Below are 20,116 nucleotides of genomic sequence, written 5' to 3' on the forward strand. Positions count from 1 at the left end.
AAACTAAACAGGACTCTGTTTTAGACTAACTACTATAATCCATAATTATGAAGAATACCAAAAATACTCTAAATATCATAAAAATAAAAATTATTGAAAATAATAATAAAATCTTTGAAGGCTCGAATGAGAGCCTAAATGATAGAATTTGGGTCTAAAAATTGACAACTATGGATACCCGATAACAAATGTAGATTTTTAAATTCTACACATGTGACTAACGACGGAACTTGATTCCAAATTCTAAGTCAAAAGCTATAATAGTTTGAAGCTCAAAGCGACATTCTAAGTTCATCTTGCATCAAAACGCTATCGTAACAGCTACAATATCATAATTTATGCATAATTACAACAGCTACAATCTCATTGCTATTACATAATTATAGTAGTTATGGAATCGTAGCTACTACAACATAATACTGACTAACTAGTATTGATAAAAATAAATTGTATATATTATAACAGTAATGATTCAGAGTTGATATAACATGATGTTGACCGTATTGATCAATGTTTATCAAAGATAAAGCGTACATATTACAAGAGCTTGAGCTATAGTTACTATAACATGATTTATTATTATCAAAACTCGGTACGCTCGAGCATGTCTTCTCTCATGCCTTGGCCATTACACTAATAGTTATTAGTCACTCGTGATTTACCTTTTTTATGTCGGCCTAGGGATGGATTGGCAGGGTTACTAGGGATAAACAAATCACTTTTACCATATATAACACAATTTATTAACCTCGAGGGCTTGGTAAAATGGTAAGTAGATGGATGAGTTTATCAAACAATGATGGTTTGATTTTCACACATCGCAAATAAATGTTTGTTGTGCTCAAACCATTCATGGTATTGGGCCGTCCCTCGTGGCTCATTTACACTTTTTGAATTTACTAAGGTGGTCAATAAAAAACTTTCGTATATCGGATTGATCACCTCTAAATCAATGAAGGGTAGAAATATGTAAGCTTTCCTTTTTACAACACGGTTTATTAATATTAATCAAAGTCTAATCATACATATTGTAATTTTCATAGTTGCTATAATAACATTTAAAAATTTGGGGAAAAAAATATATAAGTATCAGGATAGAGCACTCTTTTGATGATAAATAAATCAAGGGCACTTCTTTAACAATTCCAATATAAACAAAAGGAACATTCTTTTAATTTTTGCCAAATAAATTACCTGAGAGTAACAATATAGAGAGTTTGAATTCAAATATTAGAGTTTCTCAATAAAAATATAACAGCGAAATCGAGAAATTTGGATATTTATCTACGGTGAACAATAAAAAGAAACATCTATTTCAAAGAATAAATTTTACCTTCCGGAAAGGAGGAAGCTTTCTAGATTAAGAGAAGGAATCCTCTAATCTATAAATTACGGACTAAAGAATAATCCATTACATACAATTTTTTAATTTAGATGGACTCTACTTTAACCTAGCCAGGGGATGATCCTACTGGCTAGATTAAAGGTCTGTCCTTTCTTCCAGCTAACCTTCTAGCTGAGGTTGGTATAGCCCACAGGCCGAGCGACTGCCACCCAGCTTGGCCTGCAGCTTTTGCATCTGACGGTCATGCCGGGCCAGGCTGTCTGTGGGCCGGGCAGCTTGCCGCCCTACAAATTTGTTACAGTTCGAACCAATCTATGGCTGGGTTTATGGCTGTTGCAAGAGCGCATGATCCATGAGCGGCAAAAGGAAACGCGACGGCGTTGGCGGCCGCGACGGAGTGGATATGGAGGCGATAGTGTGGCAAACCCCAGCCAATCCTCCCGAAGCCAGTGATTACATCTTCCGCAGAGGTAAATCCTAAACGTTTCTGCATTCCTCGCCCTATTTTCGTCTGCTTTCCTTGCGCTTCAACATGCCTGATTGATCGGGAGCTTCGACACAGGGAAGCGATACGTGAGACCCTACTACTTTGAGTTCATCTCCCACGTAAACAAAATAGACCTGTCTCCTTTTCTTCGCTCGATTCTTTCGTTTTGATGCTTCACGTAAGTTTGAGCTAACGCTTGAGTCAATATAGGTTAAGAACAGGTGGGCCGGCAAGACTATTGTGGATCTCTTTGCGGAGGAGTTCAAAGGGCGCCCTTACGACTATTATGTATGTCGCAAAAAAAATGTTTTTTTTTGTCTTCTTGTTCTTATACATGCGGTGGCTTTCTGATGATGACAAGCAGAATGAGTTTCCTTCTCTTTTTTGACTGTTAGTTAGTCGTGACTAAATTTTGTGAAGCCCTATCAGTGTTGTTGATGAGGAAGCGTTTGTTCTTCTACTGCTATAAATTATGATTTTTCACGGTGAGGTGTGAACCTTGCTTACTTTGGATAGGTAAATGCTGTGAAGTGTGGAAGGATCCAAGTGGATGATAAGATGGTCAACACGTTGTATATTGTGCAGTCGTCTCAAAAGATTAGCCACTTTCTTCATAGGTATGCTTGTTTGGTATTGTTCTGGTTGCATTATGCTCTTTCTTTGAAAAGAGGAAGATTTTGTTACTTCTTTGTACTGTCTGTTTTCTTCATTTATATTGATCTAGAGCTAAGCTGATATCTACTTTGTCAGAATCATAACTTGTGGCCAATTTGAATTTATTAAAAACTAATGTTTGGTACGTACATCACCAATTTTGATCAAAATCAAACTTGGTGCATGAGTCAATTGTCTCTTTACAATTATTTGATGAGCAACTAATGAAAAAGGTTGTTATACAGGCATGAGCCACCAGTATTAGCTGAAGATGTACAAATCCTGCAAAATGAAACTGATATAGTAACAATTTGCAAGCCAGCATCAATTCCGGTAAGTACATTTGGATCTTCAATGTTTTTTGCTGATCTTTCTCAGCTTAATTTGTTGATTTTACCTAATATGGTTTTGAAGTCTTCCTTGAGCATAATCTTATCATGTGAATTTCTTCTGTATTTATGTGACTACCAATGCTGGTCCTATTTATGTGACTAAAAAAGCTATTCAAATAAAATGTGGAGACTTGAGAATATTACATCTTTAAAAGATGATAATCAAAAGGTTCTTATTAATGATATTGCAATCAAGGAAAAGTGGAGAAATTATTTGTATAAACTATTTAATGAGCACTATAGAAAATTTGGTTTTAGGGATTAAAAATTATAGTAGATTTATGAATTATACACTTATTTGCAAATTAGATCAAGTGAAGTTAAACAAGCTTTAAAGAAATTAAAGGAAAAGTGTAGGACTGGATTCTATTTCTATTAAAATTTGTATCTATCTTGAAAAATTAAGCCAAACAATAGAGGAAAGTTTTTAGTATCTATTTATAAAAATAAAAGTGATATATAATGTTCTAATTACAGAGGTATAAAGTTGAGGATTCAACATCTTAAATCTTTGAGAATAATTTAGAGCAGAATAAAAGATGAGATTATCATTTCCAAAGTTCAGTTTGTTTTTATGTTTAGTAGATCAACCATAGATGTTATTTATTTGATAACTAATGAAAAAATATAGTGAAAAATAGAAGATTTGTTTATGATTTTTATATTTAGTGAAGTTTTTGATCAAATCCATAGAGCATTGATTATGGTGTAGTTTCAAAAAAAAAAATCTAGTAGTTGAGTTGATGTGATAAAAGATGCATATGATAATAATATTACTAGTATTAGAGATACTTGGAGTATGACACATGATTTTCCTTGAGTTACAATTTGGTGTTTTAGTTCTAGTCATAGTTGTCAAAAGCGCACGAAGCGCTCTCTTTGCGCGTAGCACATAAACTTCCCTTTTTTCCGTTTAAAGCCCTAAATCTATCATTATTGGTCTGCCTCTCACTGTCGGAAGCGACGGCTCGATTATTGGTAAGAATTTCTTTATGTTAATTGTTTTTATTGTAGTGCATTTTTCCGACGTCCTGAAGACGTCGTGGGACACTTCTGGCACCGCCGGAAGCACCCGTGATGCGTTCGGCGCTGCTGGAGGCGTCCCACAACACGTCCGGCGCTGCTAGAGGCATCCCGTGACATGGAACCGTCGCAATGCCGAGTTACTGTGGATGATTTTTTTTTTCTCCCGATTTTATAATTTGATTAATTCAATCAATTCCTAACTTAAATAGGAGAGTTCGAATATGCTTTTTTAAAGCCTAATTAAATTATCCTAATAAAATATATAAAAAAAAATTAAATTAAAAAATTAATAAGTTTTACTAATTCATTTATATTCTGAAATTTTTTATTTAAAATTAATTTTTTAATAAATATTAATAATTCATTTTTATTCTGATAATTTTACATATTTTGATAAACTTATATTTAAAATTAAAAATATTCTAATAAATTTTATTAATTCATTTATATTCTGACAATTTTATATTTAAAATTTAAAAAATCTAATAAATTGTATTAATTCATATAAATCAGATTTATATTCTAATAATTTTATAATTAAATTTTTTTAATAAATTTTATTAATTCATATAAATCAGATTTATATTCATAATTTTATATTTAAAATTAAAAAAAAATCTAATAAATTTTATTAATTCATATAAATGATAAATCAGATTTATATACTGTTTAACTGTTTTATATAATAGTCCTTTTGTTTATTATGTTTTTTCTATAAAACGTGTGCTTCTCTTTGCACTTTAAGCCCCAAGACCCTTGAGCGCCTTTTTGCATCTTGCGCTTTTGACAACTATGATTCTAGTTCTTAAATCTATATTATAGCTTGAAGTGCTTTATTGGCTTTAACTATCATTTTTTCCCCTGCATTTTGCAGCTAGGATCTGTCATCTTTTAACACCTTGTTTCTACATTTGGACTCATTTGAAATCCTCAGATTCTAGAAGTTGTCTTCTTCCTATTTTTTGACTTAGAAAAAAATGCTAGTTTTTCTAATTAAGCAATTATTGGTAAATATTTCTTAAAATTTTTTAAATACAGGTACATCCATGTGGTCAGTATCGCAAGAATACCATTGTTGGCATACTGCAGGCTGAACACAACTTAACACCACTGTACCGTATCCTTGATTGTAAATTTTATATTTTCTACTAAATTGATTTGAAATTTCTTAGTCTTGTTTATTTGTTTATACTTGTACTGTTTCATGCTTGGATGCCACTTGGTAAGCCTTCTTTTCTGCATATTCCAGCATTTTCCTTGATTAACTGACTAATTTTGACAGCTGTGCATCGATTAGACCGTCTTGTTTCTGGTCTTCTTATCTTTGCAAAAAGTGCTGATAAAGCAGATTGCTTAAGACAACAGGTGGTCTGGATTTTTTTATTAAAGCTTCTGGTTGTATATATTATCTAAAATTACTGGTAGTGGTCTTCTCTCATTTTGAAACAAAACACCAGATTCTTTTTTATCACCATACCTTGGAAAGTTTGCTGCTCCTTCATGAATATTATCAAAGAACTTTCTCTCTCTAGATGTGTAATATCATTGTTTGTCTTATAGATTGAGGCTGGGTTATTACGAAAAGAGTACATTGCTAAGGTGATTGGTGTGTTTCCCAATGAAGAGGTACTTCAAGATAATTACCATCATCATTTGTTGCTATAGAAATTAAGGAAAGTAGAATAATTGTATTGCTTATGTTAATGGGAGTATGGCAGATCTGTTTTTTTAGAAAGGTCAATTTACCATAGAGATCTGATTTTCATGTTTACTTTTGCTATTAAATGATATTTTCTTAGTTATGCTATCTAGCTTTATTCTATCTATCTGAAACTTCTATTTTCTCCTCATTAGCTTCCAAGCCTTTGTAGCACAAGTTCTATAAAGAATGTCATCAAGTATAGCTTTTGAGAAGATCTTCAGTTTCTCCACTGAAGAAAATTCTCAAATCTACCTTTTAATTTTATAATAATTTAATACTTATTAAGAAAGGAGATTGAGATCCACCGCATGTAATTTTTATTGTAATAAACATAATTTCCAGTATTGGGATGAGTTTAACAGAGTAAACCTTTTGCTTTATTTAATCTTTAGGGTTAATGGTATGCTTTCTCATTGTTTTGTTTTTTTTTTCCTTTTCTTTTCAGGTAGTTGTTGATGCAAATATCAGCTATAACGCACGAGAAGGGAGGAGTTATGTGGAGGTATGACATTCTTTTCCATTATTTGAATTTTTGTTTGATCTAATATACAACAAACTCTGTGATCCACTGCACATTCCCTGGCCACCAAAATGTTTGATCTGTCATTCTTCCATTGATTGCTAATTTCTTGTCTGTGACTTATAATGCTTGTGAATGAAAACTGACAGATGATTTCCCCTAGCTAATGCATTTAATGTCAATAATCAATATATATACATGATTAGCTTACAAGTAAAAGAGATAAGATAGAGTATGCTTCCAACTTCCAAGGTATGGATAATATTGTCTGTTATTATATAGTTTCTCTATATAATAACAGAGACACGGGTTCGAATCCTAGAAGCAGCCTCTTGCAAAAAGTAATGTAAGGCTGCGTACGATGGATCCTTCCTCGGACCCTGCATGGTGGGAGCTTCGTGCACCGGGCTGCCTTTTTTTTATTTTTATATAGTTTCTCTATGGTACCTTGTCTATATTTCTGTGCAAGCTTGCATTTTGTCTTTAACATCGACCCTGTACAGAATATTCAGGTATGGATAATATGTCAATATTATTTTGTACAGATTGATGATTGCCATCTTGATAAAGCTTTGAGAGGAAAGACTGCATGCACAAAGTTTTCACGGATTAGTACCAACGGGAAATATAGTCTAGTTTTGTGCCAACCTGTTACTGGACGTACCCATCAGGTACTGGGCAGCTAAAATTTATATAGTGATTTTTTCCCCCATGCTAGTTACTGTAAGGCTAAACATCAACTCACCTGTTGAAACTATTAGAAGTAACTTAATATTTTACTTGCATGATTTTTTTATTTCTATTAAGATGGAGATTTTTTTAATGCCTACTTGAATGTTGATAAATTTTTCAGTGAAGTTGTCTATTCGTTTTTTTAATTCTACTTTTATCTAGTGCATAACTTGTGATCTCCAACTCTTTGGTTTTTTGTAATTAAATGCATGCATGTACTTCTACCTTGTTCTTTTTAGTAGTTATGAAGTGAAAAAGGAAATTAGAGTAAGAGTTACTTGTGCCTACACAGTAGCATAATGTCAACAAAATACAAGTAGTCTGGGCGAATAAGTTTCGAAACACAATCAAACAAGTGCAAATGCATCAACATTATCCAACAGGGAATAATGCTTGATGCCTATCAATTACCATATCATCTTCATCATCCAAGAAACTTAGAACTTATTCTAATGTGCTTGTTGTCGAAACCTATTTACAGATCAATATCACTGGCGTTCTAAAACTTTTTTCTTGTATCAGATCATCAACATTCTAGTGGTCATTTTTTAGAAAGAGAAAAAAGGTTACAGTCAACTCTTGATTTAGTGTAATGTTTACCTTTCTAAATCCCACAAGACAAGTTATAGTACAACAAATTATGGGTCCTGGTAATTTGGGCTCACCACGAAACAAGTTATAGTACAACAAGAACAAACTGCATTGTGACCACTGATCTCTAAGGCCATCTCTAGTAGTCCTTTGGTTACTTAGCTTATAATTGTCTATTTTTTTACTCTCCCATATCCTTGCACCTTCAATTATGAAACTACAATTGATTCACAAGACATAGTGACAAGAATTAGGATCTAGTATTTTTAGTTGGAACCATCAATGATCTTTAAATTACAATAAGTTACATTCAAAGCGATTATTTTAATTTTTCTCTATGCTCTGTTTTTTTAAAGGAAATAGATGTAGCTAGGCACTCAGAGGCTGTAGATTGTAGGAACAGGCACACACATGCATATATCAAGCTTATATAATATGTTTGCAGTATATATGAAGTACACCTATTGTAGCCCATAAGGCACACTAATGCAGGACAAAATTAGTTATTTGTAAGTAAATAATTATAAAATAAATAAATTACATAATCATTGAATAATATCATATGATGTCACTACACACAAGTATCGCCACAATTAGCTATATAATACTGAAACTTTAAACTATCTGAAATAATTGACTATCATCCTTAGTAGGCAAAAGTTTAGAATCTTTATATGCAAAGTTTAAAGTCTTGTTTTGTGCCCAAGTTTTGTCCTCAGTTGGAAATATTTGGTGCTCATGGTGCTAGTCGACATTGATCAAAAGGAGGAAGAATCAAGGAGTGAAGGCGAAGTAGCAAGAGATAAAGAAAAAAAAGAGTAGGAAGAGTTGGAGGAGAAGGAAGATGTGAGAAAGAAGTATCTGTCTCACTTGCCCATGCTGCCGTGTCTCGATGAGGAAGACAACATGGAGTAGAATGGTGTGCAGTGTGCTAGTGACCTGATACCACCATGTTTGGTTTTGAAAAGGAAGTTGAGGAGGAGAAGGATCACATGTTACTAGCTGGCAATTTGCTGCGTTGAGAGAATGATGAAACGAATCAAGTGTCACATTTTGTCTTGACAAGGAAGATGTGAACCAAAATCCTAGTTAGAACTGATGGAGCCTAGAGCCTAGAATCACATGTTGCTTGGCTCCTGCGTTCTCCCTCATTATGTCGAGCTTTTGCCTATTTCAATCAGTTGGTGGACACAGATGTTTCGGCAATGCTGACTGAAACAACATAACCTTTTAATCCATGCTTAAACATTCTAACCAACTCTAGCTATCTTTACATGCATATGGAAGCCCCCAACAATAGGTAATATCCTTTCTGGTGTCTTTTTTGTAGGATGGACTTCGTGAAAAGGAATATCCATTGGTAGTTTCTTGTGGTATGGTAATGTCAGTCTCTTTATCTCAACTACTAAATTTTCCTAAGGTGTGGCACATAGTGTCGTAGTGTCTATGTGCACCTTTTAACAATAGGGGCTGGTCATTATATAGCTTCTTCTAATATAGGTGTCTGTATAATTTCAACATTTTCCTCCCACTCTTTGCTTTCTACCCACGTATTGCCATATTTTAAATTCTCCTTTTCAGTTGTCATGTATTACAAACATATGACTAATAAAAGTAGATTACATACCTGCAATTTGGGACAACATGTTAGAGAATACCTCAATTTTCTCATTGGATGCTATGTGTTTATTTTTTTTTACTGATCTGAGCAAGTAATCTAGATTTTTTTATCATTCTGTTTCACAATTAGATGTTTGTTTGTTCCCTACATAATATCAAAATTATGCAGATTCGTGTACATCTCCAACATGCAGGCCATCCTATAGCTAATGATGGCTTATACCTCTCCAAAGATGCCCCTCTTCGTTCTGCTAAAGGAGTTGGCGCAGATAGAGCTGCCATAGAAACATGTGAACTACCAATATCTGAGCCTGCTAAGGATGATCCTTATGCTGAAGATGCTTCTGGTGAAGAGTTCAGCATCGATCCCATGTGCACTAACTGTCCAAATCTGCCTCCCAATGGGTATAGTATCTTGATGTATTTGCCATTGCAAATTCAGAACAATTTTTTTTCAATTGCCTACTTTCCTTGGTTTTAATTTATGTATGAAAATGTTCCTGAAAAATTATTAGAAGTTTCTTGCCTTATTGCAAAAACAAGTTGTTAGGAAAGTGGGCCACTTGAAACAAGGATTAAAATCACTTCTTGCCATGCTGACATTTGAAATTTGACTCAAAATATTGTGCTTCCATGCGTTTATGGTCCCATATCTTCGAACTAATTTAGGTGTTTAGAGAGAGAGAGAGAGAGAGAGAGATTCATTGTTCTAAAATGATAAACTGTGAGTGTAGTTGGCTTTCTGTCCCATAAACTTGTGGATCATCCCTTTTTATAATTAAGATGAGTCAAGGAATAATTCTCCGTTTGCACCTTTGGCACTTTGTAGGATTCATCTCCCCATATTCTCCCAAGGTGCAATTGTTCTCATTGCTGCCTGCAGCATGTTGAAATGCATTCTTCTTCGACATATTCTGCAGAAAGCTTCGACTTCTTCAGATCGTTCCTTGTGTCGCTTCCCTAATCAAAAGATCATATAAGAAGCTTTGAATTGTTCCTGTTGCATTATGATTTGTTCTGCATTGGCTTATTCACACCAGAAGTAGCAATGCAAGAAGCTCCCCCGACTCCTCTGTGTCAAACCTGTTGGAAATGGGGATAGTGGGGAACGTGGCCCATGTTCCCCACTACTCATAATGGAAAAGGACCATTATACCCCTAGTGGATTTCTCTATATAAAGGGGGTACGTCCAAGGCTCAGTGTGTGGAAATCGCAAGCGTGCGACGAGAGTCAAAGGAAAACATCCAAGGCGGCGGGATTTGGTTTGTGGAATTGCGGAGGGCTTTCCGATCCTGTGATCGCTCTTCCGATAGCGCTTCGTCATTGCCGATTGGGGATCTGCGGGAGATCGCTGTAAGTTTTTATCGCATTTAATTAATTCGTCTATATGCATTTAGAACATATTTTCAACATTGGTATCAGAGCCAAGTTATTTGTTCTAAATGTATGTGCGATCTCCTGTTTAAAATTGCTGCCGTGAACGGAGTCCGTCTTCCGTCTAGTTTTGCCGTAGCCAAGCATATTGCGTTCATGTTGCAATCTGCTACAGTCGTCGGCATCAAAAGCAGCCGTAATCAACGTCTGTTGAAAGGTCTCGAATGAACACTCATGGAGTTTGTCTCTGTGTGTTGGCCAACGGCGTACTCGAGGCTGCCTTTGAAATTTCTGTACAGCGTTCGTCGCTGTGAGCGGCGTGCGTGGCTTGAGCGGCCTGTGCAACGTGGGCAGTTGCGATGAAATCGGCAGAATAACGAAGCACAATGCTTTGTGTGAGATAAAGTTTGATTTTGAAAAATCAAATAATAATAAAAAAAAAAACTGTGAACGAAAATACTGCATGCATATGAAATTAAGAAACATAATATGCTTATGTTTTTTAATTAAAGTATAATTTTTTGTTTGCCATATGATGCATCGTTGAAATATGCTAATGCATGCTTATTGTTTCATGCTAATGTATGCCTACTGTAGCATTTTTTGGATGCATGCCTACCGTAGCATTAATTTCAATTTGGGTGCATACAGTAATTAATTGAAAATAAGTTCAATTAATTTCATCATTAATGATAAATGATCAAAATAAATTTTGGTCCATTTAGATTCGGTTCAGGTTTAAATCATTAGTTGGTTTAATCGAATCAATTTGATCCAAACCCAAAATCAATTTGGGTTAATTAATTGGACTTAGACCAAATATGATCAAAATTCAGATTTGATCAAAACAATTAGATTTGTTCTAATTGGTCGGACTTAAATCAATGGGCATTGGTTTGATCAAATGGATCTGAGTTAGATCAATAAGTCTGAAATTGGTTGAAATGGACTTAGAGAAAAATTAACAGAACATAGATACAAAAATCCCTGTCCAATTAGATTAGTTCTAATTAAGGACAATGGACCAAGCTTAGGATCTGGATCCCTAATCAACCGATCCAATGGATCTGACCAATTAGATTAGTTCTAATTGTCGACTTAACTCCTGAAAATTGAGAAGATTTGTTTTTCTTGATTTATTATGTTGGTACTATGTCTGTATAAATTGAAATAAGCCGGTTTTGTACTGGTTAGTCGGTTTTGTACTGACTTATTTATTTTCAATTTTTCAGATGGCTAGTCATGATTTACGACAACATGAGCTTTGGGAGGAGATTAAGGAGCTTGATTTCGACCCTGTTCAAGGACTCGGATGGCTTATTGGTCGGCTCGATCGGTTGTTCTGGAAACTCGAGCGAGAAGAATTTCCAGTAGAAGACACACACAGAAGATTTGCTCTAGTCTATTCACTGCCAGAAAACCTTAGGCAGATAGCATTCCAACTTTGGGATGATTATGATGGACACATCTCATATTCAGAGATGTGCAGACAGTTGCTTCATCTCTATTGGGGTCCTGAAGACCCAGAGGAGGATCCAGATGAATCTGAAGAGGATTCAGAAGATCCTGAAGATCCTCCAGAGGAGGATCCAGAAGAATCTGAAGAGCATTCAGAAGAGCCTGAAGATCCAGAGGATCTAGGAGAGTGTGTGTGGGAACCAATTGAAAATCTTGAAGCTGTCCTGCCTGGGATTACTCCAAAAGAGTCCACGCTGAGAGGGATTATTTTGGTCACTGCACTAGTGTCTGTCCTAGTGGGAGTGGTAGTTGCCTATCTAGTTTATTAGAGTTCTGTTATTTTTATTGTCATTTTGTATGAACAATAGTTAGTCCATTTCATTCATGTCAATTGGTTATATGTTAACAATTTGCAGCATAATTTTATATTAATGATATGTTCATTTATTTATGCTGTTTGCTTGACATGATACATGATTAGTTCATGATGTATTAAATGATTAGTTCATTTAATTAAAAAAAAAAACATGATATATTAAATGATTAGTTCATTTAATTAATGAATTCATGATATTATAAATGATTAGTTCATTTGTTGGGATGTATGTAATAGAATTGATTAATATTAATTTGATTGATCATACGAATGATGAGTGAAAACATAGTTTTCACTTGATTTTGTAAACCAACTCAAAATAATATTAAGTCAATCATAAATTGCACACATATGATATACACTGAATACTAAATAATGTGTTTATTTATGATAGATTATGGCAACCAAAAATATTATAGCTGAACTCAATAAGGGTGAAAAATTTAATGGGGATAACTATAAGATTTGGCACCTCAGGATACAGTATGTACTTGAGGAACAAAAAGTTCTAGAGGCTGTAAATCAGGTTATGCTAAAACCTATAGATGGTCCCACTACACAGCACGGACGAGATCTTAATACCTATAAGGCATGGAAGAAAAAGGACTCCACTGTAAAGGGCATATTGATTAATTCAATGATAGATGACCTAGCTATTAAGTATGAGTCATATCTTTTGGCTCATGTAGCCTAGGAAGCCCTTAAAGAGAAATACAGTGGAGTAAGTCTGAACAAGCTTCGACAGCTGACGATCAAGTTTGACAGCTACAAGAAGCGTCCGAATGTTTCGATGGTTCAACATCTCAAGGAGATGCCGAACATGATTCGGGAGCTTAAAACCACTGGTTATGAGTTGATCAATGAACAATAGATTCAAGCAGTTATTTGTTCCCTTCTAGATTCTTCGGAGACCATGAAGCAGACCCTAACTCACAGTGAAAGTATTAAGACTTTCACTGATGTCTCACGCCATGTAGAATTGGAGGCGGAGAGAGTTGAATCCGCAAGGATTTCTGGACAAGCCTATGTAGCTGTAGGTTCTGCAGGATCATATGGATCCAAGAAAAAGAAATGGTTCAAGAAAGGGAAGGGAAAGAAGAAGGAAGCTGCTGGTGTGGGACAGGGCCCAATCAAGAAGATAGTCAAGAAGACTGGAAAGAAACCTAAAAACAAGTTGACTTGTTTTAACTGTGGCAAAAAGGGCTACTTTGCTCGGGAGTGCACTGAGCCGAAAAAGGTAAATCCAAGTGTGTCTTCTTTTCAAGAGCTTTTTGTTGCTAGTTTAGTGTTGTTAGCTGATTCTTATCCTTTATGGATTATAGATTCGGGAGCAACCAATCATGTAGCTCGGGAACGAGTTACATTTGTTGAGTACCGTCGGGTACCAGCTGGCAACAAGTGGATCTATGTGGGAAATAATGCAAGAGTTGAAGTCAAAGGGATTGGCATGCAAACTCAACCTACGTGGTGGTAGAGTTTTATTTCTACATGATGTCTGTATGCTCCTGAAATTCGATCTTGTTTCCATTACGTGTCTTCTTGATTTAGGGTATTGTATTTGGAGAGTTGAACTTAAGATTGACTCATTGTCAATCGGATATGGTTTTTTAACAAATGGTTTTATGGTTCTCGATGTAGAACCGGATGTCAATTATGCTATTGATGGTTGTTTTTCAAACATTGCTTTAACTAGTGATGCGATATAACCGATGAGGTTTTGCATGCTAGATTAGGACACATGGACAAGAACGTATGAATCGATTAGCTAAAGAGGGTTTATTGGGCAATCGAGCTAAGATTCAATTGTCTATATGTGAGCATTGTCTTCTTTGGAAAAGCAACTAGGAAACCATTTGGTAAGGCTATTAGATCTGAATCAACATTGCAGTTAATTCATTCGGATATTTGTGGTCCAATGAATGTGAAGGCTAGATGGAGCTTCCTATTTCATTACATTTATTGATGATTTCTCTAGGTTCGGTCACGTGTATTTGATTTCTCACAAATCAAGCATTAGATTGCTTCATTCGTTATATGAACGAAGTTGAGAATCAAACGGAACGTAAAGTTAAGACTTTACGCACTGACCGTGGTGGGGAGTATTTGTCCGATATGTTCAAGACAATATGTAATGATAGAGGGATTATTAGACAACCGACAATCCCCGAAACAACAGAATGGGTGGTAGAAAGAAGAAATAGGACTCTTCTTGAAATGGTTAGGTTCATGATGGTGCAAGCTAATTTGCCAATCTCCTATTGGGGAGATGCATTACAGCCTATATACTTAACAAAGTGCCTTCAAAGTCAATTCCATCTACCCCATATGAACGTTGGACAGGCAGAAAACCAGATTTGAGTAATCTGAGACCTTGGGGGTCAACTGCTTATGTTCATGATAGTTCTCACAAGTATGGAAAACTAGGGCCTAGAGGTAAGAAATGTATCTTTATAAGATATCATGAGACCTCCAAAGGTTATGTTTTCATAGGTGAGCAACTAGATGGAACCATCTCTGAAATAGACTCGAGAGATGCGACTTTTCTCGAAACAGAGTTCCCAATCAGAGGTGATGTTGATAAAAATGTTCCTCTATTTGAGGAGGATGAGATATTATCAACAAGAGAGGTGTCAAAAGGGATACCTGAGTCTAGTCAACCGAGTGGGAGTGATATGCCGAGTCATGAGTTGACTTCTCAACAGCCCAACTTACGAAGAAGTGTTCGTAAGATCAAACCTAAGAAGAGGTTTGATATTGAGAATGAGGCATTGGTTATACTTTCAATTGACGACGACGAGCCTCAATCCATTGAGGATGCATTGGGATGTAGAGTTAGAGAAAAATGGAAAGCTGCAATGGTTGAAGAGTTGGAGTCCATGATTCAAAATCATGTTTGGGACTTAGTCGATCTTCCTCCGGGCCGAAGGGCGATTGGGAATAAATGAGTTCTCAAAATAAAGAGGAAAGCAGATGGATCGATTAACAGATACAAAGCTCGTTTAGTTGCATAAGAGACATTTTCTCCCGTAGTGAAATTTGTATCAATAAGAGTTATTTTGGCCTTTGTGGCACATTATGACTTAGAATTACATCAAATGGATGTAAAAACCGCTTTCCTTAACGGTGATCTTGACGAAGAAATCTATATGGTTCAACCAGAAGGTTTCATTGCTGAAGGCCAAGAGCAAAAAGTATGTAGACTTAGAAAGTCTATATATGGGCTAAAGCAAGCGTCAAGACAATGGAACATAAGATTTAACGAAGTCGTTTTATCTTATGGTTTCGAGATGATCAATGAGGATCATTGTGTTTTCCTGAAAAGGGAAAAAGGAAAATATGTCATTTTATCATTATATGTTGATGATATGCTGATAGCTGGAAATGACATAGGATATGTGAATGAAGTCAAGAAGTGGCTGTCATCACAATTTGATACAACAGATATGGGAGAAGCTGAATACATCTTAGGGGTAAAGATCATAAGAGATCGTCCTAAAAGACTTTTGGGTCTGTCACAAGAGTCTTATATAAATAAGATGTTACATCATTTCAGCATGTCTAATTGCAACATAGAACATACACCTATTGTGAAAGGTACTGTGTTGAGCAAGAGTATGTGTCCTAAAACTCCAGAGGAAATAGCTGAGATGAATAAAAAACCATATGCCAGTGCTATTGGTAGTTTAATGTACACTATGTTGTGTACACGTCCCGATATCAGCTATGTTGTGGGCTGGTCACCGCTTCAAAAACCCGTGACCGAGACACCGGAAGGCGTAAAAGGATATTCAGATATCCGGGCGACAATGATTATTGTCTCGTTTTCAGGATCGATATGAGTCCGAAAGGTTATTCAGATGCAGATGGAGACCGGATGATAGAAAATCCACATCGGGCTATGCATTCTTGTTGAATGGTGGCGCCATCTCCTGAATAGCAAGAAACAAGCTTGTGTAGCTTTATCATGGAAGCTGAATATGTGGCATGTTAACGGCTGTGCAAGAAGCGGTCTGGTTGAGAAGGTTTCAAGCATCCGAAAATTGCTGAGGATAGTGGGAGTCCAATAACTATAGTCAAGCTGCAATAGCTTTTTCCAAGGATCCCAAATATCACAAGAAAAGCATATAGAAATTAAATATAATTTTGTAAGGGATATTGTGGCTAAAAGAAAAGTCATTCTTGAGTATGTCCCTACACGTGTTATGCTTGCAGATCCTTTTACTAAGCCAATAACTAAAGAGTCATTTAAAGAACATGTAAAGTCTTTGGGACTTCGTAGAATGTAACAATATTGAAATAACAATCAAACTTTGTGTTATGATTGTGTAATTTGCCATAATTTATTCAGTGTATATGTTGTATTTGTTACATTCATGTAAGATCTCGATGAGCATGTTGGCAGGTGAAGATTGGTCCACTCACATGGACGATCATCTCTGTTTGTTAAATACAAATAGGGGTAAGACCGTTACTTATGAAACAGCTTACGTAGCTGGAATTATGAAATTAGAGACAGATTCATAAGTTGAGGTCGCCTTGATAATTGTGTCAAGATGAGATCATTTATGTGTAAATAATGATCGAAGTAAATGAACCCACTATTTACTGAACCTGTTGAAAGCCAGATTAGAATTCATATGTTGAATTCAGGATTAGACATTAGGTATGTCTAGATCGAAATCTGTACGATGTTAAATTTGAAGACAACATGCACTCTTTTTCGTAAAGAGAATAACATCGTAGCATGTGATTCATACCACGTGTTTTGCGACAATAAAGGTTGTAGGAGAATGAATCTCTCTACTATGTGAGACCTTTGAGATTATATGTTAATCTCAATTTTTGCCTTAGTGACTATTTAGCTGTCTACTTGAAGTTTTGATCAGTGTCTGCTACTTTAGCGTGTATCCTATGGCTATGGATGATTCGATCTATGGAGCATAACTAGGAAAGCGACTGATTAAAATGAATTGATTCTAGCTAAAAAGGAAGATTAAATATATTTACATCTTTTGTTGGTATTCACTGGTCGACCCATTTCTGTTATGTACGGAAATGAATGTGAATATTGGATATGAAACATGCTCATGACATAGTGGTCATTATAAGGGATTAGAGATGTTCATATCGATGTAAATGAAAATTATTTAATCTGGGTAAATAGCAAGACATGGATATCTTCAAGATAATGGCTGTGTGTCATTTGAAGATTGGATGAATCCTGGATGAAGGCTATGTGCCACCAGGAAAGAGGCTATGTGCCATGAAGAGTGTGTCTCTAATTTATTTGAGCAGCTAAGCAAAGTGTAACAACTTTATTAGCATTGATTGTTCAACGAGTGGCTAAGTCAAGGTGTAACAATCTTCTTAGCAACTATCGCTCAGTGTGCTTGCTGTCGCACGAACCATTTTCTCTAAGTATGGATTGGATGTTCTCATATGGTCTATGTGACCAAACTCTCTAATAGTCTATGTGACTTATTAAGTCTTTGTGACTTACCTGAATGAACTAGTCTTAGTGACTTGCCTTGGACGAGTGGGAGATGTTGGAAATGGGGATAGTGGGGAACGTGGCCCATGTTCCCCACTACTCATAATGGAAAAGGATCATTATACCCCTAGTGGATTTCCCTATATAAAGGGGGTACGTCCAAGGCTCAGTGTGTGGAAATCGCAAGCGTGCGACGAGAGTCAAAGGAAAACATCCAAGGCGGCGGGATTTGGTTTGTGGAATTGCGGAGGGCTTTCCGATCCTGTGATCGCTCTTCCGATAGCGAGCTTCGTCATTGCCGATTGGGGATCTGCGGGAGATCGCTGTAAGTTTTTATCGCATTTAATTAATTCGTCTATATGCATTTAGAACATATTTTCTACAAAACCATCCTCCAGCCGAAACCTTAGTTTCCTCTAGCACAGGCTACTCATGTTTCTCCAACACCATATTGTGCTTCACAACTCCCGATTCTCCACCATTTGATGATGTCTCTCCACAAGCTTTCTCATTTCTTACTCTTATTCTTTCCTCTCCTTTGCATCTGACCGACACTATTTGTTGGCACGGATTGAAACAATTTCATTCTGGCCATGACTGTAGAAATTAGAGGAAATTAGGGAGAAGATTTTATTAGTGTTGTATCCTAGAATATGAGGGGATCTGTAGGGCTGCAAAGTAGCAGGAAAATTTTGATGTTTTGATGAATTACCATTGTGATTTTTTCCGTTCACAAGAAACAAAATTCCTATCATATGACCTCTTGCTCTAAATGGAATTATCTCATTGATGGCTCTCCCCTTCTATTCTTCGTTGCAGATATGATGGAAATGAGGTGGGCATGTGGCTACATTGCGTCCGTTATTCAGGACCTGATTGGAGTTATGAATGCCCTTACCCTGAGTGGGCTCATCTCAGCTGACCGACGACACTGGACGAACTTGAAGCGCATCTTTGTCATACTTGAGGGGCACCTTATCAGTTATTTGGCCGCCCTGTTCTGTACAATTATATTGGGAGAACATTTTCTTGGCTGAAGATCACTACCAGTGTTTTAGCTTGACTTCACTACCTTAACTCTTAGAGTTTACTACAGTCTTAAACATCTTTTCTGAAGATTCTTAGCCGTTTTTCCATTGTATATTTATAGACTAAAGGTAATGTTCAATTAGCCATGAAAAAGTTGCATTTATCATTTTTGTATTCTGTAAAGAATCTTGTACAGTTAATGTTTTTATTGTTTTAATGAAATGACTAGCAGTGTCAGGGAGATATATTTGTCGATCTTCAGAATATTTGTTCCTATCAAATATATAACGACAAAATATTAAATCACGTAGTCAAAGTTTCGAAATATATAAATCACGTATTTAAATTTTAAAATTATTAAGTATCTATTTTACCTCTTTATTGGTCACAATCCTTTGGTAGTGTTCACAATCCATTGGTGGATCTATTAATCGATTGTGATAGTGTATTAATTGTTGATAAAGTTTAAATTTACTAATCGATTGTGAACAATTCATTGGTGGATCTATTAATCGATTGTGATAGTGTATTAAATATTAATTGTTGATAAAGTTTAAATTTACTAATCGATTGTGATTAATTTTGTGATCTAAATTTTAAATTTTAAAATGTGATTTGTATTAAAAAAATTATTGTTTTTTAATATAGTAGGTCAAATTAATATTTAAATGTATGAATATAATTAAAAAAATTAAATGAACACATGATCTGATTCCATGTCATTCTGAGCTTTCTAAAATCTGGTTCCATGTCATTCTGAGCTTTCTAAGTTCATCAAGTAGTTCATAAACTCGATCCTAGGCTAAAATTGGTTGAGAGATCTAGAGAGTGTGTTTGTCTAGTTTTCCTGATTATATTCATGCCTTTAAATATTAATTTGACATAATATATTAAAAGCCATGATTTTTTGAACATAAATTGATATTTTTAACCGATGGCTACATTATAGCAATTGATTCAGGATACTGTTCATTAGCATAGTAATGTCCCGTCGATTGTTATTGTAGCAATCGATTAAGTTTTTTTTTAAATAGTCGATTTGTATTAAAAAAAATTATCGCTCTCAATATAGCATATCAAATTGATATTCGAGGACATAAATATAATCATAAGAACTAAATAAACACATAACCTAATTTATTATTCCAAATTTTTTAGGTCCATCAGTTAGTTTCGACCAAAATCAACTAATGGATCTAAAGAGATTGAAATGACATGGAACTAGCTCTTATGTATTCGTCCAGTTATTCTGATTATATTTATGTCCTCAAACATCTAACAAACTATATTAAGAATAATAATTTTTTAATACAAACTG

The 20,116-nt window shown here is 35.3% G+C and overlaps 1 protein-coding gene across 1 annotated transcript; it reads left to right on the forward strand.

Moving 5' to 3' along the window:
• Positions 1-1,639: 1,639 nt before the first annotated feature.
• Positions 1,640-19,043, forward strand: LOC122021042 (RNA pseudouridine synthase 7-like). The gene is made up of 12 exons (XM_042579111.1): positions 1,640-1,815; positions 1,908-1,951; positions 2,043-2,120; positions 2,349-2,449; positions 2,732-2,819; positions 4,943-5,021; positions 5,187-5,269; positions 5,465-5,530; positions 6,052-6,108; positions 6,672-6,797; positions 9,239-9,474; positions 18,589-19,043. Exons 1-12 carry the CDS (start codon positions 1,698-1,700, stop codon positions 18,689-18,691), a joined length of 1,179 nt encoding a protein of 392 aa, XP_042435045.1. The 5' UTR covers positions 1,640-1,697; the 3' UTR covers positions 18,692-19,043.
• Positions 19,044-20,116: the final 1,073 nt, after the last annotated feature.

This window comes from Zingiber officinale, chromosome 9A, assembly GCF_018446385.1.
Source record: "Zingiber officinale cultivar Zhangliang chromosome 9A, Zo_v1.1, whole genome shotgun sequence".
Taxonomy (NCBI): Eukaryota; Viridiplantae; Streptophyta; class Magnoliopsida; order Zingiberales; family Zingiberaceae; genus Zingiber; species Zingiber officinale.